We start from the raw sequence: 17,597 nt of genomic DNA, 5'->3' as shown, positions 1-17,597 counted from the left end.
ATTCTGAATTTGCTGCCTAGATAAGCACATAATACATATGATTTCACTTTTTAAATAACTATTTTTCTATACCAATCCTTTACTAGGTTCTATATATATGTGTGTATGTATATATATACATATATATACACATATACATATATGTATGTATATATACTACTTTAAAATATGTGTGTATGTGTATAAATGTACATAATCACTTTATTACTTTAGAAAGAAACAACATTATCGGCTTTTTAAAATCAATAAATATTAAGTAATTTTCATCACAATTTAGAGCCAACGTCCAGACTTATCTCAAAAGTTAGTTCAAAAGCACTTACCATTGTTAAATATTATTTAAATCTAAAAGTCTGTGGATAGTTTCTAATTGAACATATCTGAACATAAAACAATCATTGTTGTTTTATTTATTTTTACGTTATAGTCTTTGTAATCAAAATCAAACCTTTATGTTGAAAAGTGAAGTATTTTACTTACAAACCCAAATAAGACATATAATACAACAGACATTTTATTTCACGTATATTCTATTTATAATGTTAACTCAAAAAAATGTCTCACACAAACACATAAACACATGCATACACACAAAAACATGTAGATCTCATACTATAAATTTACTAAAAAGTGCAAAATGTAATGTTGACATATTTTGAAATGCTTACATATCACCATTGTGTCAGTCTTAAAGATATTATTTGGCTATAACAATATCTAGCCTAGATACAAGACTACTGAAAAGATATTTTTAATAGTCTTTATATGTAGCTAGTTTTTTTAAAAAAATTAAGTGGAAATATTAAGCTGAACAAATATATACTGTTCAAGTAGACCAATATCAATAAAATGATTTGTTTAGAAATTAGTCCCTAATTTGAATTGTTGATACAATTATTTTTCTAACATATGCATGTATCCTACAACTTAAACATGCATTGCTTCATTTTTGAACATGTTTTGCTTTAAAAGAGATTCAGGATAATTGGTTGAATAGAAACATCAGCTATGGCTTGTGGATAGTAATGGAGGCCTAAAAATATGGCTCAACGATAATGGCCTTGATAATCAGATGATATTTTTGAGTTAGTAAAATGTATGTTTCTAATGCTGTTTTACCTCTGCTGTTATAACTCGATATATATATATATCTGGTTTTTATTTGTTATGAACAAAGGAACATCAGAGCGTAAAATAAGAGTTGTGAACAAGAATGCATTGTTTGTAAAACCATAGAAAAGGACAACAATGAGTTTTTACCTCACAGGGCTATTGGAAGAATCTGGGTCATGAGCTGCTACAGTGCCAATGATATTCCCAACCTGGGTAGCTTCCGACACCTCCATAGGGTACAAGGGTGAAGAGAACACAGGGGGCTCATCTACATCTTCCACAATTATCTTCACAGTTGTCGTGTCACTGAACGGACCCAAGCTCAGAAAGCGAGGGTCGGCATCTTTATTTGCAGCTTCTATCCGTAGCGTGTAACTTGTTTTGGCTTCAAAATCCAGCTCCTGTAAAGAAAGTCGTTAGGAAAATTAAATTACTGGTTAAACAGTCAGCAAAGCAGAGCCTTTTCATTTATGAATGTCAATAAGCTTAGGAAGGACTCTGTCATGTAAATGCACCATCAGCATCCAAAAATAATAAATAACAATGCCAATCAGATTTCTTGTTGCTTTCCTGGCTCACAAACAATGGTTAGTGCTTTTGAATCAACTTCATCCACTCTGCTGCTATACGCTGCACAAACAGACAGATGCCAGTCTTTGGAATACGATTTGAAAGAAAAACTGGTCAAATTTATTTTTTTTCCAACAGGGACTGTCAATGTAATATTCTTCAACCATGTAACTTAACTGTACTACCCAGGGTGCACTTTAAAAATTAAGAAAAGCATTACTTTCTATTGAATTTCTCATTTAAAAGGTCAGTGATTTGGGGAACTTAATTAGGATTCTGAGCTTTCAGGGCACTCAAAGTGTGGCTGCAGGGGCAAGTGTGCCATCCTGAGGTTGTTCAATCTGCAAACATGGCCAGTTCTTCTCCATGAAGCACCCATCATGTCTGCCTTCACTATTCCTCCATCAAAATATACTAGATCTCTATTTTAGGAGGTTAACAGTTATATCTCAGAATCTTTACATTGTATCTAATTTTCCAAGAGGATTTACATGCTACAATTTTCCCAAAAATTAGTGACCAACTCAAACCGCATGAGAGCTGAAAAAGGTTGTAAGGACAATTAAACTAGTTGCAGTAGCAGAGCACCATCTTTGAAAAATAAAAATCATATACACAACATGTAGACGTTGTTTGTGACAATAACATGCTTCTTTTTCTTCAATGGATACAGAAAGTAACAGCTTTTTATGACTTTCAATTTCAGTCTTACCACTGCAAAACTGTCCCCAAATTCTTTTTACATTTAATGATATAAAACAAAAAGAATTAAAAACAGTGAAAAAAAAAACTTTACAGGAATACTGCAAAATATAATACATACTTGACTTAGTTGTCAGTATATAAAAATAAGGCATTATGAAATGTGAGCTAATATGTAATACTAAGAATTGTAATTCAGATTCATTCACTATATGTTTGGGCATACGTGTGTATATGTATGCAGGCACGCATTTATTCCGACTTATCCCACAAAGGATGTAATAACCAAAATAAATAAAACAATAGTTATATAAGTATAAAATAGGATGTATATACACATACTATACTGTATATAATATATCCCATACTGTGTACAGTGCATATTCACTTTGCTACATAAAATATAACACATATATACACACATATACACATTATATATATAAATATATGTATACACATTACATATGTGTATATATATGTTTGCACACAAATATTAAAGAGATCCCACAGCTTATCTCCGAGTAAGCAAAAGGAAAATATACATATATATATATAAATCAATATACAAAATAGGCTTACAATATCTAGACCAGACAGTACTTACTAAAATGCTTATTTAACATCTCTCTTAGCCACTAGATTTGAAGCCCTGACCATTTTGTTCATCACTATTATTCCCAGTACCTAAAATGCTTTTTATACATAGGGGAGTCTCAATAAATTCTTGAGCCTCCTTTTCTTGAATCAACACAACAACAACAACAAAAAAATTAGAACACAGATATTCAGTGTACAAGAGGCTGAAAATTGAACTATACATCTGACCCAAAGAATCCTGCTGGTTAAAATGAGAGATAAGGGAAGAAATAACAATCAAGTATATTGTTTTTCTTGAGCACAGAAACACTTTCTAGAATTGCTGCAGAACAAAAAAGTTTTAATTTTTATCTGAGGTTTTACATAAAAATGTTGGGACACATAGAAAATACTGCCATGACAACACTGTATTAACAAACTCAGTAATATTTTTATGAGGCTAACATTTTTTGTTTGTTTATTATCTAAGAGTCGGTCTTGTCCAATGGTGGCCAAAAAAAGGTGAGAATGAGAACCCACCAGAGACCCTTCTAAAATATGTGTGGCCCCTTCCAATGGATTCTGATTCAGCAGGTGCAGGACGAGGCACAGGCAGATATATTTTTAGAAGGCTCGTCAAGTGATTCTGAAGCAAATCTTCTCTTAAGAAACCTGACCTACTCATTAAAATTTTCTTGGGCCTATCTATAAATTCCAACCTTTATGTTGGGGACACTTGAAGCATTCTCATTTACCTAAAAGCATCTACTGAGAAACCAAAACATACTCGCAGTTTAGATAATAACCTCAGTTTGTTCTTATATTCTTTATAAAAATTACTAACTATAAGAGAAACCTTATTTTCAAATATGATGTGTCTATATGTAAAAGAATATACTTAGAAATCCGATTTGTCAGCTCCTTTCAAATCAATGCAAAACCACAACCTTTAAATTATTTATTCAGGTTTTCACATTAGCAAAAGGCATACCAAGTATTTCTGTATTCAAGTAAAAGTTTGTCTCCCTTATGAAAGAATAATTTAAAATGTACTGCAGAAATGAATGCAATTTTTTACAGCAACTTGTTTTTTTAAATGTATCTAAAAGGAGCAACATGAGGTATAGACATCTGGATGCTAAAAAGTCATGAAAAAACACACTATTATGCATGATGATTGGTTGCCTAAAAGCTATTATGAAAATAAAGCAATAAAAGAATTCATATGAAAGTCTATGAATCAAGATTACAGACAAAAGGAATTGCTTCACAAAATTATTTTCAGAGTATATCAAAATATGCCAGGATCTAGTTTTCAAAGATGTGATAAGACTGTTAAGCATTTGAATAAAAAAATTAAATTTTTACAGTAAAATTTACTTTTTATATGACTTCTCATTGTTGATTTCTAGATAAGTAATATAGTCCATAACTATTAGAATTAATTATTAAGATTATACTTGAAAAATAACAATTAAGAAAAGACACCAAATAAGGAAATAGAAAAAAAATAAAAGTAATTTCTAAATAAATTATCTCGATGTTTGGAAGTACATTGTACTAGTTCATTTTCTCACTGCTGATAAAGACATACCAAAGATTGGGCAATTTACAAAAGAAAGAGGTTTAATGGACTCACAGTTCCACGTGGCTGGGGAGGTCTCACAACCATGACAGAAGGTGAAAGGCACATCTCACGTGGTGGCAGACAAGAGAAGAGCTTGTGCAGTGAAACTCCCCCTTATAAAACCATCAGATCTCATGAGACATATTCACTACCACAAGAGCAGTATGGGAGGAAACCACCTCCATGATTCAATTATCTCCCACTGGTTCCTTCCCACAACACATGGAAATCATGGGAGCTACAATTCAAGATGAGATTTGGGTGGGGACACAGCCAAACATATCACACATATAAGTGCATACTTACATAATTGGAAATTTAACCAGGGTTAAAAAAAAAAAAAGCTGCTTCTCTTTTAGCGTCTCTAGGGTTCCCAGAATGACTCTGTGGCTTCACCACTTCAAGTCTGGAATCAAATAGGGGACATACAGACTAGCAGATACTTTTTCATACATCAAGTGACATCTGTGTTAGAGACACTAAAAGAGAGAAGCAGCTTTTTTGGTGTATTAGTTTCCAAAGTACAAAAATAGTCTTTAAATTTATTGTCATCAAGGATAATTAAATTAGGATTAAATAAAAAGAATTCTGTGTAAGGCAAGCGTCTGCAAACATTTTTGTGAAGTATAAATATTAGTGACTATTAGACTTGGCAGGGCATACATTCTCTGCCACATGAAAATGAATAAATATGATTGTTTGCAAATAATAATTTTTTGATAGGTAACTCAGATTTTAAATTCTATATGGTTTTCATGTATCATAACACATTTTTCTCGTTTTGAGTTTTTCCAATCATTTAAAAATATAAAACCATCTTTACCTCATGGGCTGGGCTAAAACAGGCAGGCAGTTGTTTGCCAATCTCTGATCTAAGGAGCCCAATATGGTAAGGCTAACATTCATGGCCTTCAGTGATCAGCATCCAGCACACTTTTTCTCTTCTAGTATATATCACCTGCTGCTCCTTCTTTCTCAGATGATTCAAAAAATGTATTTCTTTCTCACAGAACTTTATCATTCCTCTCAGAGAAATCTTCTAGAGATTATCACCTTCTTAATAAGCATTTCCATAAACCCCTTACCCATGTAATAAAACTTTTTTTACATTAAGAGCTAACTACAAAGAGTTGTACACACATATCTTTAACATGCATTTTAAAAATGTAAGATTAGTGTTTCTTTTGCATTTTATATTTGTGTCCACCCTCCAACCACCACAAAAATTCATATGTTCAAATCCTAACCCCCAAGGTGATGCCATTAGGAGGTGGGACCTGTGGGATTTAATTAGCTTTTGAGTGTGGATCCCTCATGAGTGGTATTAGTGGGCCCTTATAAATGAGATCTCAGAGAGCTCCCTCACCCCTTCTGCCATGAGAGGACACAGGATATGGCTGTGTATGAACCAGAAAGAGGGCCCTCGTCAGATGCCAAATCTTGACTTTGGACTTCTCAGCCTCCACAGCTGTGAGAAATAAATATTGGCTGTTTAAACATCCAGTATATATTTCTGTTATAGTAGCCCAAACGGACTAAGACAATATTATTAATACATGTGAAAACTAAATAGCAAAGAGTTCTAGTAAAATTCCAAAAAGCCCATGTTTAAAGAGCACAGATACTACATGAACTCATGGTCATATATATCCATCAACTGTATGATGTTATCACGTATAAGCCCTTGCTGACCTCATCAACCTCATGAGGTTTTTGTAAATTATTGAGAAATAAATAGCACCTAGAACAGTGACTGACACAAAATAATCACTGTATAAATACTTGCTGTATTACTATTATGCTGTTATTAGAAGCATTATTTCCTGCTAGATTATAAGCAAATGGAAAGTAAAGAGTACGTGTTTCTCATCTTTGTTCTGCTCTGGCACCTAGGTTGTTGTCTTTGGCAAATTCTATTGTTGGATTAAAAAATATGACTATCACGAATAGTGGAGTCTCAAAATTTCCCTTGCCATTTGTAGCCTTTTCAATATTAAAACAAGTTAATTACTGAATTCATTTAATAAAATCATTGCACTTCATTTTTCTTCATTAATATAGCTTTGCTTCTGGTTTATAGCCAAATACATACTCGTTAAGTTCAATGACCTCCTTATATATCTCGCACCTTTAGCCAACAATGTTGTTAATGTTTCAGGAATTGATCCAAGTTAAATCCTTCTAAATTTCTCCATTCTGTTCTCTTTAATGGTAGCATGACACTATCAGGGCTGGATAGTGTATGTGTATATGTGCATGTCTATATACTTAATGTCTTACGTTTAATTTTGATTTTGTTCAAAAGTTCTATGACTGTCTTCATTAAGAGTATTTCTTTCTCTGGAGATTCTAGCTGTTTTTCAAATGAAAGTATATTTTGTAGTTTTCAATATCTGTAGCTTTTCCCTACTTCTTGAACAAATAAATGTAAATCTTTTTTCCTAAGTAAATGGGCTTGAGTGAGACCATACCTATGGGAAAATAACCCTCATTTATAACTTTTCCCTTACAATAATTTTATGTTAGGTCGGGCATGGTGGCTTACGCCTGTAATTCCAGCACTTTGGGAGGCCAAGGCGGGCAGATCATGTCAGGAGTTCAAGACCAGCCTGGTCAACATGGTGAAATCCCATCTCTACTAAAAATACAAAAGTTAGCCTGCCATGGTGGCACGTGCCTGTAATCCCAGCTACTGGAGAGGCTGAGGCAGGAGAATTGCTTGAACGCAGCAGGCAGAGGTTGCAGTGAGCCGAGATTGTACCACTGCACTCCAGCCCGGGCGACAGAGCAAGACATCGTCTCAAAAAAAAAAAAAAAAAAAAAATTACTCTAAATCTCTAAATAAACATACTACCCAGAACCTTAAACCTGATCTACAACCTTGGATGAGGTTTAAAAGCAGGAATAATTCTGTACATTTAAATATAATGACTCCCCAAGAACTTTCCAAAGCAAAATACATCCCCTTTATTATGAACAACTGCATTCTGTCGTTTCTATTTTCTTATTTCCCTGGGTTATGACCAAGAAGGCCTTATGTTTCTTTTAGCTTGAGTAAATTTAAACAGGTTTCTTTCTAATTTTAGGCCCCTGACCTCTCTTTAGAAAATTCGTCATTGTAAATCTTTTTTCTGCCCTTTTAATATGTAAATCTTTTAAAAATCCTCTTGACACTTTTATTACCAAGCAATGTCTTCCTCAAGGGCCCCAAAACCATCTCTATGAAATTTTATCATCAAGGAAGACAGAACCAATACCTCCCAGTTTCTGTAGAAGGATAAGAGCCTAACTTCAGCAGGAGCCTTTTTCCAGGTTGTAAAACTATCCCGTCATGATGATACAAGAACATTTACTTTCCTATTGGTTAAAGCCAATCATCAAACACAACTGGCCTATGATCCCCACCCTCCATCCTAGCTCATAAAAACTCTGCAGCCCTTTGCTTTAGCCAAGGTGAGTTTGGACTGAGTCTGGTTTCTCTCTCCTATTACAACAGCCTCGAATAAAATCTTCCTTACCTGTTAAACTGTCCTGTGCAATTTTTGCTTTCACAGCAGCAAGTGGTCTTAGTAGGTAGATGAGGGCTCTATTTTGAAATTTTTGTGACTCATGAATTTTAGCAAGAAATTATATTTTCTACAGAAGAAGGTGAGAGAAAGATAATATATAAACAATAAATACTATGTTCTACCTAGGTGCATGCTGTTGATGCATTCATAGAGGTCTATGGCTTATGGGGGGGAAGAGCTCTGGAGGTCTTGCCAGCTCTGTGTATTCTCTGCAGCGAGACTGATACTTTCTTGTCTTTCTAACTGTACTAGACTTGAGATGCTTATAAAAAGATCCTAACTTTATTAATCTTACAAATCTACAATAGATATGATTATTTTTGAATAAAATAGAGATTTACTGATTTACAAAGAAAAAAATATCTAAGGCTAAACAAATTACCTGAAAAACAGTAAAATAAGTGTAAGCAAATTTAGAATAAGCAAAAGAGATTACTGGTTGTCTCCAGGTCCATTTTATACTTTTATGACAGTCATTATTATTATTATTTTAATTATACTTGAACACAGATATTAGGACAGTACATGAACAAACATTTGCAGCTTGCAAATGGATTATTACCAGTAGATAGAAAGTGCCTGTGCTCCAAAGGTAGGTTGAAACAAAATACAATGAATAATTGCAGAAATGATTGCAGTCTAAAACCATAAATTATACAAAGATATGATCAGGAATACAATAATGATATAAATATCAGGAGATATTATTTTCATCATCTAGTAACACAAGTTAATATTGAGGAATATTATCATCAAAGTAACCACAGCCATCACGTATTATTTTAAACTTAGCACAGTTTAAAATAGGCTCTGCCTATCCAGATTCTTATTCATACTTAGTTAACGAGTGTCTTCCTTTCTCTCTTCTGTTCTCCTGTCTGGATCAGCTTTCGCCCCCATAGAAATGTTCCATTTTGACTTCTGCATTAATTAATTTCATACTGCTACAGTAACAAATTACCAAAATCTTAGTGGCTTAAAAAAGAAATTTGTTGCTTTATAGTTTTGGAGGTCAGAAGTCTAAAATCAAGGTGTTGGCAGAGCTTCATTCTTTCTGGAGGCTTCGGGGAAGAATTGTTCCAGTGTCCAAAAGCTGCATGTATTCTTGGCTCATAGCCTCCTCCTCCATCTTCAAAGTGCATCACTCCAAGCTTGGGTTCCGTTACTGTATCTCTTTTTTATAACACTGACTCATCCTTCTTTCCTCTTTAAGGAGCCTTGTGATTATACTGCACCCAATTATGTGATCCAGGATAATGTTCCCATTAAGCTCCGTAACTTAATCACGTTTCCAAAATTCACTTTACCACATAAGGTAAAACGTTCACATATTCTGTGAATATCTTTTTGAGGAGGAGGCATTATTGTGTCTACCACAGCCTCCTACTCTGAACTTAGGTAGTCTGTTTTGATTTTATAAGCATAAAGTAGAAAACAAGCCTTGGAAAGGACTGCATTTCTGCCCAGCATCTAAAACCTGGTTTACCTTACAGCTCAGGCCAATTCCCTTACTACGCTGAGGTCAACATTTTCCAGCATGCACTATAGCTGTACCCAGTGACTTCTAGAGGGTTTCATACATTGTCTGGGAAGCAGAATCCACATTATGACCTGAAGACAACTTAGCATATGTTTTCCTGGAACCCTTCATCAAACAGTGGCAAATCTTAACTGACCTTGATCAATAAAATGATTTTACGAGATAGGCTAATAGAGGAGAAAGGATGACGAGGGAAGTGGGCAGAACTGAGATTCAGTATTTCCTTGGCCATTTCATGAAGTATAACCTGAAGGTTAGTTAGTCTCTCTGGAGCAGCGCTGGAACTCAACATATTTTTCCCACTTTCCCTGTGTCCATAATACTTTATTGCTTCTTTCTTCTCAGGGATGCTTTTTTCCCTTCACTACCTGAATCTAGGTTGTCCTGTGTCTTGCTTGGGTCAATACAATGTGGCAGAAATGATGACATGTCAATTCTGTCAAACAGCCTCAAAGGACCATACAACCTCTGTTCTTACCATTCTTGGAACCAGCCCAGGTAGCCCATGGGATGATGGGAGGCAGAGGTCCAGGCCCCTTGTTTTCCAGGCAGACAGACAGCCACCTCCATAGAGGCAGAGCCACCATGCTGACCAATAGCTGATGCATGTGTGAGCCCACTTAAGACCAGCATAAAAATATCCTACTGAGCCCGGGCCAAATTACTGACCCACAAAATCATGAGCTAAGGAAATTAAAGCACCAGGTTTGGGGATGATTTATTAAGAAATAAGGTAGTTGATACAACCACAGATAGAAAGAGAATGAGAGTTGGTGACCAGTTTTTGTCAGGTGATGGCAGCATATCCAGATAAAATGAACCAAAATAAACTTGAAATGGCCAAATTAAACAGTCGGGAAGAAGTCAGATCTCGACATGGGAATTTCTTTGAACTCAGCAAGAGCTCCAGTTCCTTGACTATTCTAATCTTTGCCTTATCTGTTATGTTCCATCATTATTATGTATCATAGATGTCAGGATCCATCAATTCTCTCTTCTATTGATAACATATGCAATTTCTTCTATTCATCTAAATATAAAACTTTGCTTGTTAGTCTTTTTGATAAGTTATTTTTAACCCCTCTTAAAATATCTTAATTCTGAAAGAATAAAACAGTTTGCCTTCTCTGAGTCTTTCTTTGCCATGCTAACTTAAATTGTTCAGTTTCACCAAGAAATGTCTAAAGCCTTCTTTTCATCATTTCATTTGTGCCCTCCATGGATGTTATCAATGGTCTCTTTAATTTTGATTGCCAAGCATGTGCATATAACTCCTAGACATAAGAATGTACTATAGAGCTTTTCCTTGAACTACAGACCTATATTCATGACTTCTTAGACATATTTACCTTGCTATTACAGTGCACCAAACATCACTTGTTCCAAGCCATCCTACACATCTCCACTCCATTCTCAAAGAACAATGCAAGTATTCAGCTAGTTACACAAACTAGAAATACCGGCTATATCTTTAAATTCTCCTTTTAACCTTCCTTATACAATTATTAAATTCTCTCCTATCTATTTCTTAAATATCTCCTTCTTGGAATCCTACCCACCGAAATTGACCTAGGAATCAACACGCTATGGGAGGGCAGGGGGGAAAGGAAGGACAATTTTACATGATCTGTGACTTGTACTCAGCAAAATAAATTCCATAATGGACTCACTGGAAAACATCTTTGATATACACATATTCTGAGAATACTGCTATAATCACTATCAAAATTTTAAAAAATCAAACAGAAGCTGAAATACTCTTAAGTGAACAAAATCAACAAAAGCTGAAATAATCCTAAGTGAACAAAGTCAGTGCCTTTTGATCAGGTCAAACGTGTCGACATGTAAATTAGTATCATTTTCTTCAAAGAATGTTAATTTCTTATCTTTTTATAAAACTCTATGTTCATCTCTACTCTCGACTACTCAAGCACAGGTAAATTTATACCTTAATAAGCAGATAATAAGCCTATATACACAAACACATACACATAATCATTAAAGCATGCTAGTATATACTTATTGTATATAAGTATACAATGTATATACGTATAGTAACAATGATTGAATTAAGTGGAAAATATAATCTGAAGTTCAGAAGCTCACCAAATTATCTTGGCCCTTAAAACTAAAATAATCCAAAATTTATGCCTTTTCACAGTCAAATGAGAGCAATGTCATTGCTCAATTTTAAGAAATATGCATCCTGAGCAGCAGGATTAATTGAATAAAATGTTTGAAAGAAAAAAATTAATGAGAGGAAGAAAAATAAATTGGAATTAACCTTGGTTTGATTCTCTCTCACCACATATCAGCAACATTTATGAAATACTAAATGAAATACATATTTGATTGTAGAAATTAGACCTCAATATTACAAGTAATAGGCAAAAGACACATTTCAGTACAAGACAGTAAACCCCAGGTAGTCCACATCTGTGCAGCTTGAGTTGAAGGCTGGAAGGCCACTGTGCTATCTAACTTAGGGCAGTGAATGGCAGGTAGACAGCATTATTAACGCCTCCACATAATGCTGTATTATTTTGACTTCAGCCTTTCATAGGGTATGGATATGAGCATATTTTGAATCTAGCACAGCAAAATTAGCCTTTAAAAGCCTAAATGTCTTCATAGTGTGATAAAGTGGACCACCAAATAAATCACATGTCAGATACCGGATGCATAGTTATCTTTCATAGGGAATTAATTTTGAAAATGCTCATTTTTTTTACTCTATAGTAACTCCATAGTAATGCATTTTATAGAAAAAAATTCCATATTTAATCACAACTGAAGACTTATGTTGAAAACTGAGGTACATTAGAGGAAAGTCTTCCATATATTAAAGAAAAAAATTAAAAAAGACTAAAGTACCTAATTTTAAGTTATGATAGCAAATGTAAAAAGAAAGAATTCTAGGTGAAACAAAAACTATATTCACTCAAATGTGATAATCTTTATGTTTACTCTTTGTAAATTTTGAAATCCTATTTAACTGGTTATAAAGGTTATCACAGAAGCATTCATAAATGGTCAAGGAATAGCATTTGCATTGCTTTAACTGTTTAAGATGAAAATTTCATCATCATTTTTATATTTAAACTATATAATCAGGTTTATTCTTAAAGTATTAGAGTGATTAAATCATAAAAACTCTATGCCATTATTTACAGCAATCTTTAGCCTTGTGGATTCTGCACATTTTGTCATATTAATAAACATTTTCTGTATAAGATATTGGAACAGTAATAGAATAACCAACAGCATTTTTTCACTTTCTCTATTTATTCTTTTTTCAAATATATATTTTAAAAAGGATTTTTTTCTGCTTTTCTCTTCCTGATTCTAAAAGAATTCTATGCCAAGTATAATACATTCAAATGTAGCAAAATACAGTGATAATTTTCACAAACTGGAATACATCTTATTATACATATAATATAATAGTACATTATTTATGAAAAGGATATGGAGCAAAGTTTTATTATAGTATAGAGAGAAAATAAATTCAGATGATTATCAAGCACAGTCCGCAGGTAGAAAATAATCTAATTACAATAGAAATGACTCTATCCAGATGGACATTAAAACTTTATTGTCCAAATGTGAAGTAATATGTAGACATTCAGAACCACCAGAACCAATACATTTATGACTTTAACAAAAATCTTGTCAACATCTGAGCAATGTCTGGTTGTACATGTTTTCTTATGCGGAGAAGGGACTGGGAGACCAACCAAAAAACTGTTCGTTTTGGTGGACTGTCCATAGCATTCCATTGTTTATCTCAGTATAATTTTTAAAATACTCTGGGGTAATAAAAGGAGGCCAAATTTATCTTTTTTTTTTCTTCTTCAGAATTTCTGGCTTTTAGTCTTCCAACTCGGATTCAAAAATCCATTCTAAATTTCACAGACAATGCCACTACTTTCTGGTAGGGAAAGAATATGGAAATTAGGGGACTCATTTATTGTTCTGCAGATTCCTCTTGCTGTGAAAGCTCCCTGGAAAAGTTTTATCTAGGGTATAATGTAGGCTCCGTGTTTATTGAAATCTTGGTAAGTAGAATTGAAAATCAAAATCCTGTTTTGTTAGGGCCACAAACAGTAAACTGTTAGTTCAGACTGAGGAAATCTTCAGAACAAGACTTCCTTGATTCTAGGAAAACAACTCCAAATAAACTCTAGTTACAAAATGGTAAGCAAATATTTTCTTCTGAAATTGAGTATAGAGATACTTTTGACCTCATGATGGAAAGACACTTGGATTTGGCGGTAAAGCCTGCCTTTGTTGGGCCAGCAGATCGCGTTCTTTTAAGATGGAAGGTTTCAGGGATGTGAATGAGAGTGATGGATATTCCTTACATATGTACTCACAGGTTGCTCTTCCATGGTTAGATTAAGCCCAGAAACTCACACCAATGTTCTCATGAAGTACATATAGGGAAAGTATTGATTTTAAACTTGTTTTGTAGCTCTCATTAATGAAAGTTCTCATTAATTTGACAAAATTTTAATAAATTATTTTATAATTTCTAAGTATATAATATCATCATTGTATCATAATTATTTCACTGCTTCCTTTGAATTGCTGGTATTATTCTGTCTTATTCCCTGAGTGTAAGGTAGATTCTTTTAAGACTAGCTGGAATAATAAAAATATATAGTTTTGAGTTTTAAACAGCAATTTTTTAAAAAGATGTATTTAAAAATGAAGAAGCTAGACGCAGGCTATGAGCTAGGTGTGGGGGACATAAAAATAACTTAGAGGTGAAGCAACGATCACTAAGCTTAGGATAATGTCGAAGGGAAAATAAACAGCCAAGAGCTATCATGACAGGAAGAGGCAAGGAAAAAAACTTAAAATGACCTCAAGGCTAAGAAAGAATAAGAAAAGAGAGAAAGAAAGAGGAAGAAAGAAAGAAAGAAAGAAAGAAAGAAAGAAAGAAAGAAAGAAAGAAAGAAAGAAAGAAAGAGAGAAAGAAGAAAAAGAAAGAGAAGGAAAAGAAAGGAAAGGAAAGGAAGAGAGAGAGAGAAAGACAGGAAAGAAGGAAGGGAAGGGAAGCGAAGGGAAGGGAAGGAAAGGGAAGGGGGGAGGGAAGGAGAGAGGGAAGGAAGGAGAGAGAGAGGAAGGAAGGAAGGGAGGAAGGAAGGGAGGAAGGAAATGTATTTATAACCAGGAAAGTAATAACAATTTGAATAAATATTGATATTCATTGTAATACAGTCCTTTGAAAAGAAGTGAAAGACTTGAAATGAATTAAAGTTATCACAGGCACTTCCATGAATAAGTGTTCAAGAGAAATAAGCAAATATTTTAATTTTCTACTCATATTTTATTGAGTTGCACCTAAAATGCCTTACAATATGTATTATGTGTAATCCACTCTATTTGCAAAGCACTGTACAAATATGTTCCTATTTATCAACAGCAGTTTTGTGAAGGAGCATTAAGAGCCCTCTCATTTACATTACCTCATCTGTTGCCCACATTCCCTTCCTCATTATCCTCCAAAGAAATTGCCCCGGTTCTTTCTGTATTTAGCAGGTTATCTCATAAGTGAAGTCTCTGCACAGGTGATTACCTCTGTGCCACTTTCTCTTGTCTACCTGAGAAAAACATTGTTATGAATCCACTATTCAACTTCTTCCCCAGGGCATGTTCAAATCTTTGAAAGCCCTGGTAGGACGGACCAGTTGGCTGACAGATGGGGCCTGAGCTCTCCTGGACACTTCTACAGAGCCTTGGATATTTATTCAATCCTTGTGGCCACAGCTAAGTCTATGAAAAAAATCAGAATATTTATGGAACTGGGACATCTACATTCCATGATTAGACCAGTTCCCATGATTGAATACACACACACACACACACACACACACACACACACACACACACACACACACACACTCCCTTCCTTGAAAAAAAATGCATCTTGCTGGTACAGGCGCTGTGCTTCTTCTGTTTATTGTTTAAAGGAAAAATAGGAGGGATTTTTTAGACTCAAAAGATGAGTATGGTAAGGGGGCACAAAAGCAGAGTGCAGGGGAGTCAACAGGCAGGAGGAGGTTTGAAGAACTGGAAAAAACTTTACGTTGCTTTCCAGGAATTACAAGTAGTTTAGTGACTGCTCTAGATTGTTGAGTGAAACTGAGGAACAGTGAAATACATATCTGGCAAATATGAGTCTGAAGCACCACAAGTTTTTTTTTTTTTAATTTTACCTATTTCAAACAGCAACGTTTCAGATATCTCATCTTAATACACATGTATCCTATCCTGATGAGCTAATGATCATAAAAATTTTACAGACCAGGCGGGCGGATCACAAGTTCAGGAGATCGAGACCATCCTGGCTAACACGGTGAAACTCCGTCTCTACTAAAAATACAAAAATTAGCCAGGAGTAGTGGCGGGCGCCTGTGGTCCCAGCTACTCAGGAGGATGAGGCAGGAGAATGGCGTGAACCCGGGAGGCGGAGCTTGCAGTGAGCCCAGATGACACCACTGCACTCCAGCCTGGGCGACAAAGGGAGACCCCATCTCAAAACAAAACAAAACAAAAACAAAAACAAAACAAAACAAAAATGACAGACCATACTGCTTAGGTTTATGCCTTCTGTTGCTATACATTATTTCACTTTTAGAATCTAATGGTTCTGTCTCAGAATGGTAAATATATTCTCCACATTAAGATAAAACTTAAAAATCAGATCTATTTTGCACATTAGAAAACTGAAAGCAAATTTAAGAGATCTCAATTCTAGGCATCCAATAGTTCTTTGAAGTTCATAGAAAGAGTTAGAATATGAATAATGTTTGAGGATAACAGGACAAACCCTGGATTATTCTGGAACCAAGTACGGGGTAAGAGGCATAGAAGCTACACATAAACTGTGAATTACAAATTTCAATAAATTAATAAAATAATTGCTGAGAATAAGAAAATTATGAATTAATGGTAAATTTTCATCTAAAAATGAGATGAATATACAATTGACCCCTGAAAAACACAGGGGTTAGGAGAACCACCACCGACACAGCCAAAAATCTGTGTATAACTTTGGATCGCTCAAAACTTAACTACTAATATCCTACTGTTGACCAGAAGCCTTACTGATAACACAATTATTCTATTAACACATAAACAGTCTAATATCTTCATATATTTTAGGCATTTAATACATACCAATTTTTTCTCAAAATGTTCAAGATCTCTAGGCTACATAAGTCATCTGTGAGTATTTTCAGATTGTCACAAATTTCCAAAAAGAGTAATATATTTATAGAAAAAAATCCATATATAAGTGGACTTACTCAGTTAAAACTCATGGTTTTTAAGGATCAACTGTGTAACACTATAAGCAATTTTTGCAAGTGAAAAGAAAACCTTCGTAATTAGTAAGCTTAAACTGCAGTAAAACGCAAATGTATCATTTCCACTATTTTTAGTCAACTCTTACATAAATTATTTATTTATGTTTGTTTATTCCAATACGGATGAGAAAGTAGGATTGTTTGGACACTGGAACATATTAACAGATAATAAAAATTTGTAAAATTTTTAAAAATTAGTTTGGAGGTGGAGGGAGCTTTGGAAATAAAAATTAAGCTCCTGTATACTAGTTAATTTTCCCACTATCTAGTATCTACTCAGAACTACGTGGAGAAGGAAGAGGGTAGGAAGAAAGAAAAAAGTAATGTTTGCTAAGCCTAAAGATTTTTAGCATGAGGAAAACTGAGATTTTGTTTTCATTTATTTCCATGTTGATATTATCCGCATTGTATAAAAGCACCATAGGTATTTTTTAAACATCTTTATCTATTTCAAACAGCAAAATTTCAGATATCTCGTCTTAACACCCATGCATCCTATCATGATGAATTAATGAACATAAAAA

At 34.2% G+C, this 17,597-nt stretch overlaps 1 protein-coding gene across 2 annotated transcripts in view; it reads right to left on the bottom strand.

The window, feature by feature from the left end:
* The window catches only part of CDH7 (cadherin 7), a 129,979-nt gene that overhangs the window by 36,906 nt on the left and 75,476 nt on the right, over positions 1-17,597 (bottom strand). For both annotated transcript variants that reach the window (XM_031003575.3, XM_004059526.5), the window contains exon 7: positions 1,261-1,514. In XM_031003575.3, coding sequence (XP_030859435.1) covers positions 1,261-1,514 — 254 coding nt within the window. The remainder of the gene's footprint in view (positions 1-1,260; positions 1,515-17,597) is intronic.

The sequence above is a fragment of the Gorilla gorilla genome, chromosome 17 (genome assembly GCF_029281585.2).
Source record: "Gorilla gorilla gorilla isolate KB3781 chromosome 17, NHGRI_mGorGor1-v2.1_pri, whole genome shotgun sequence".
In the NCBI taxonomy this organism is placed as follows: Eukaryota; Metazoa; Chordata; class Mammalia; order Primates; family Hominidae; genus Gorilla; species Gorilla gorilla.
This window is presented reverse-complemented; position numbering and strand designations above follow the sequence as displayed.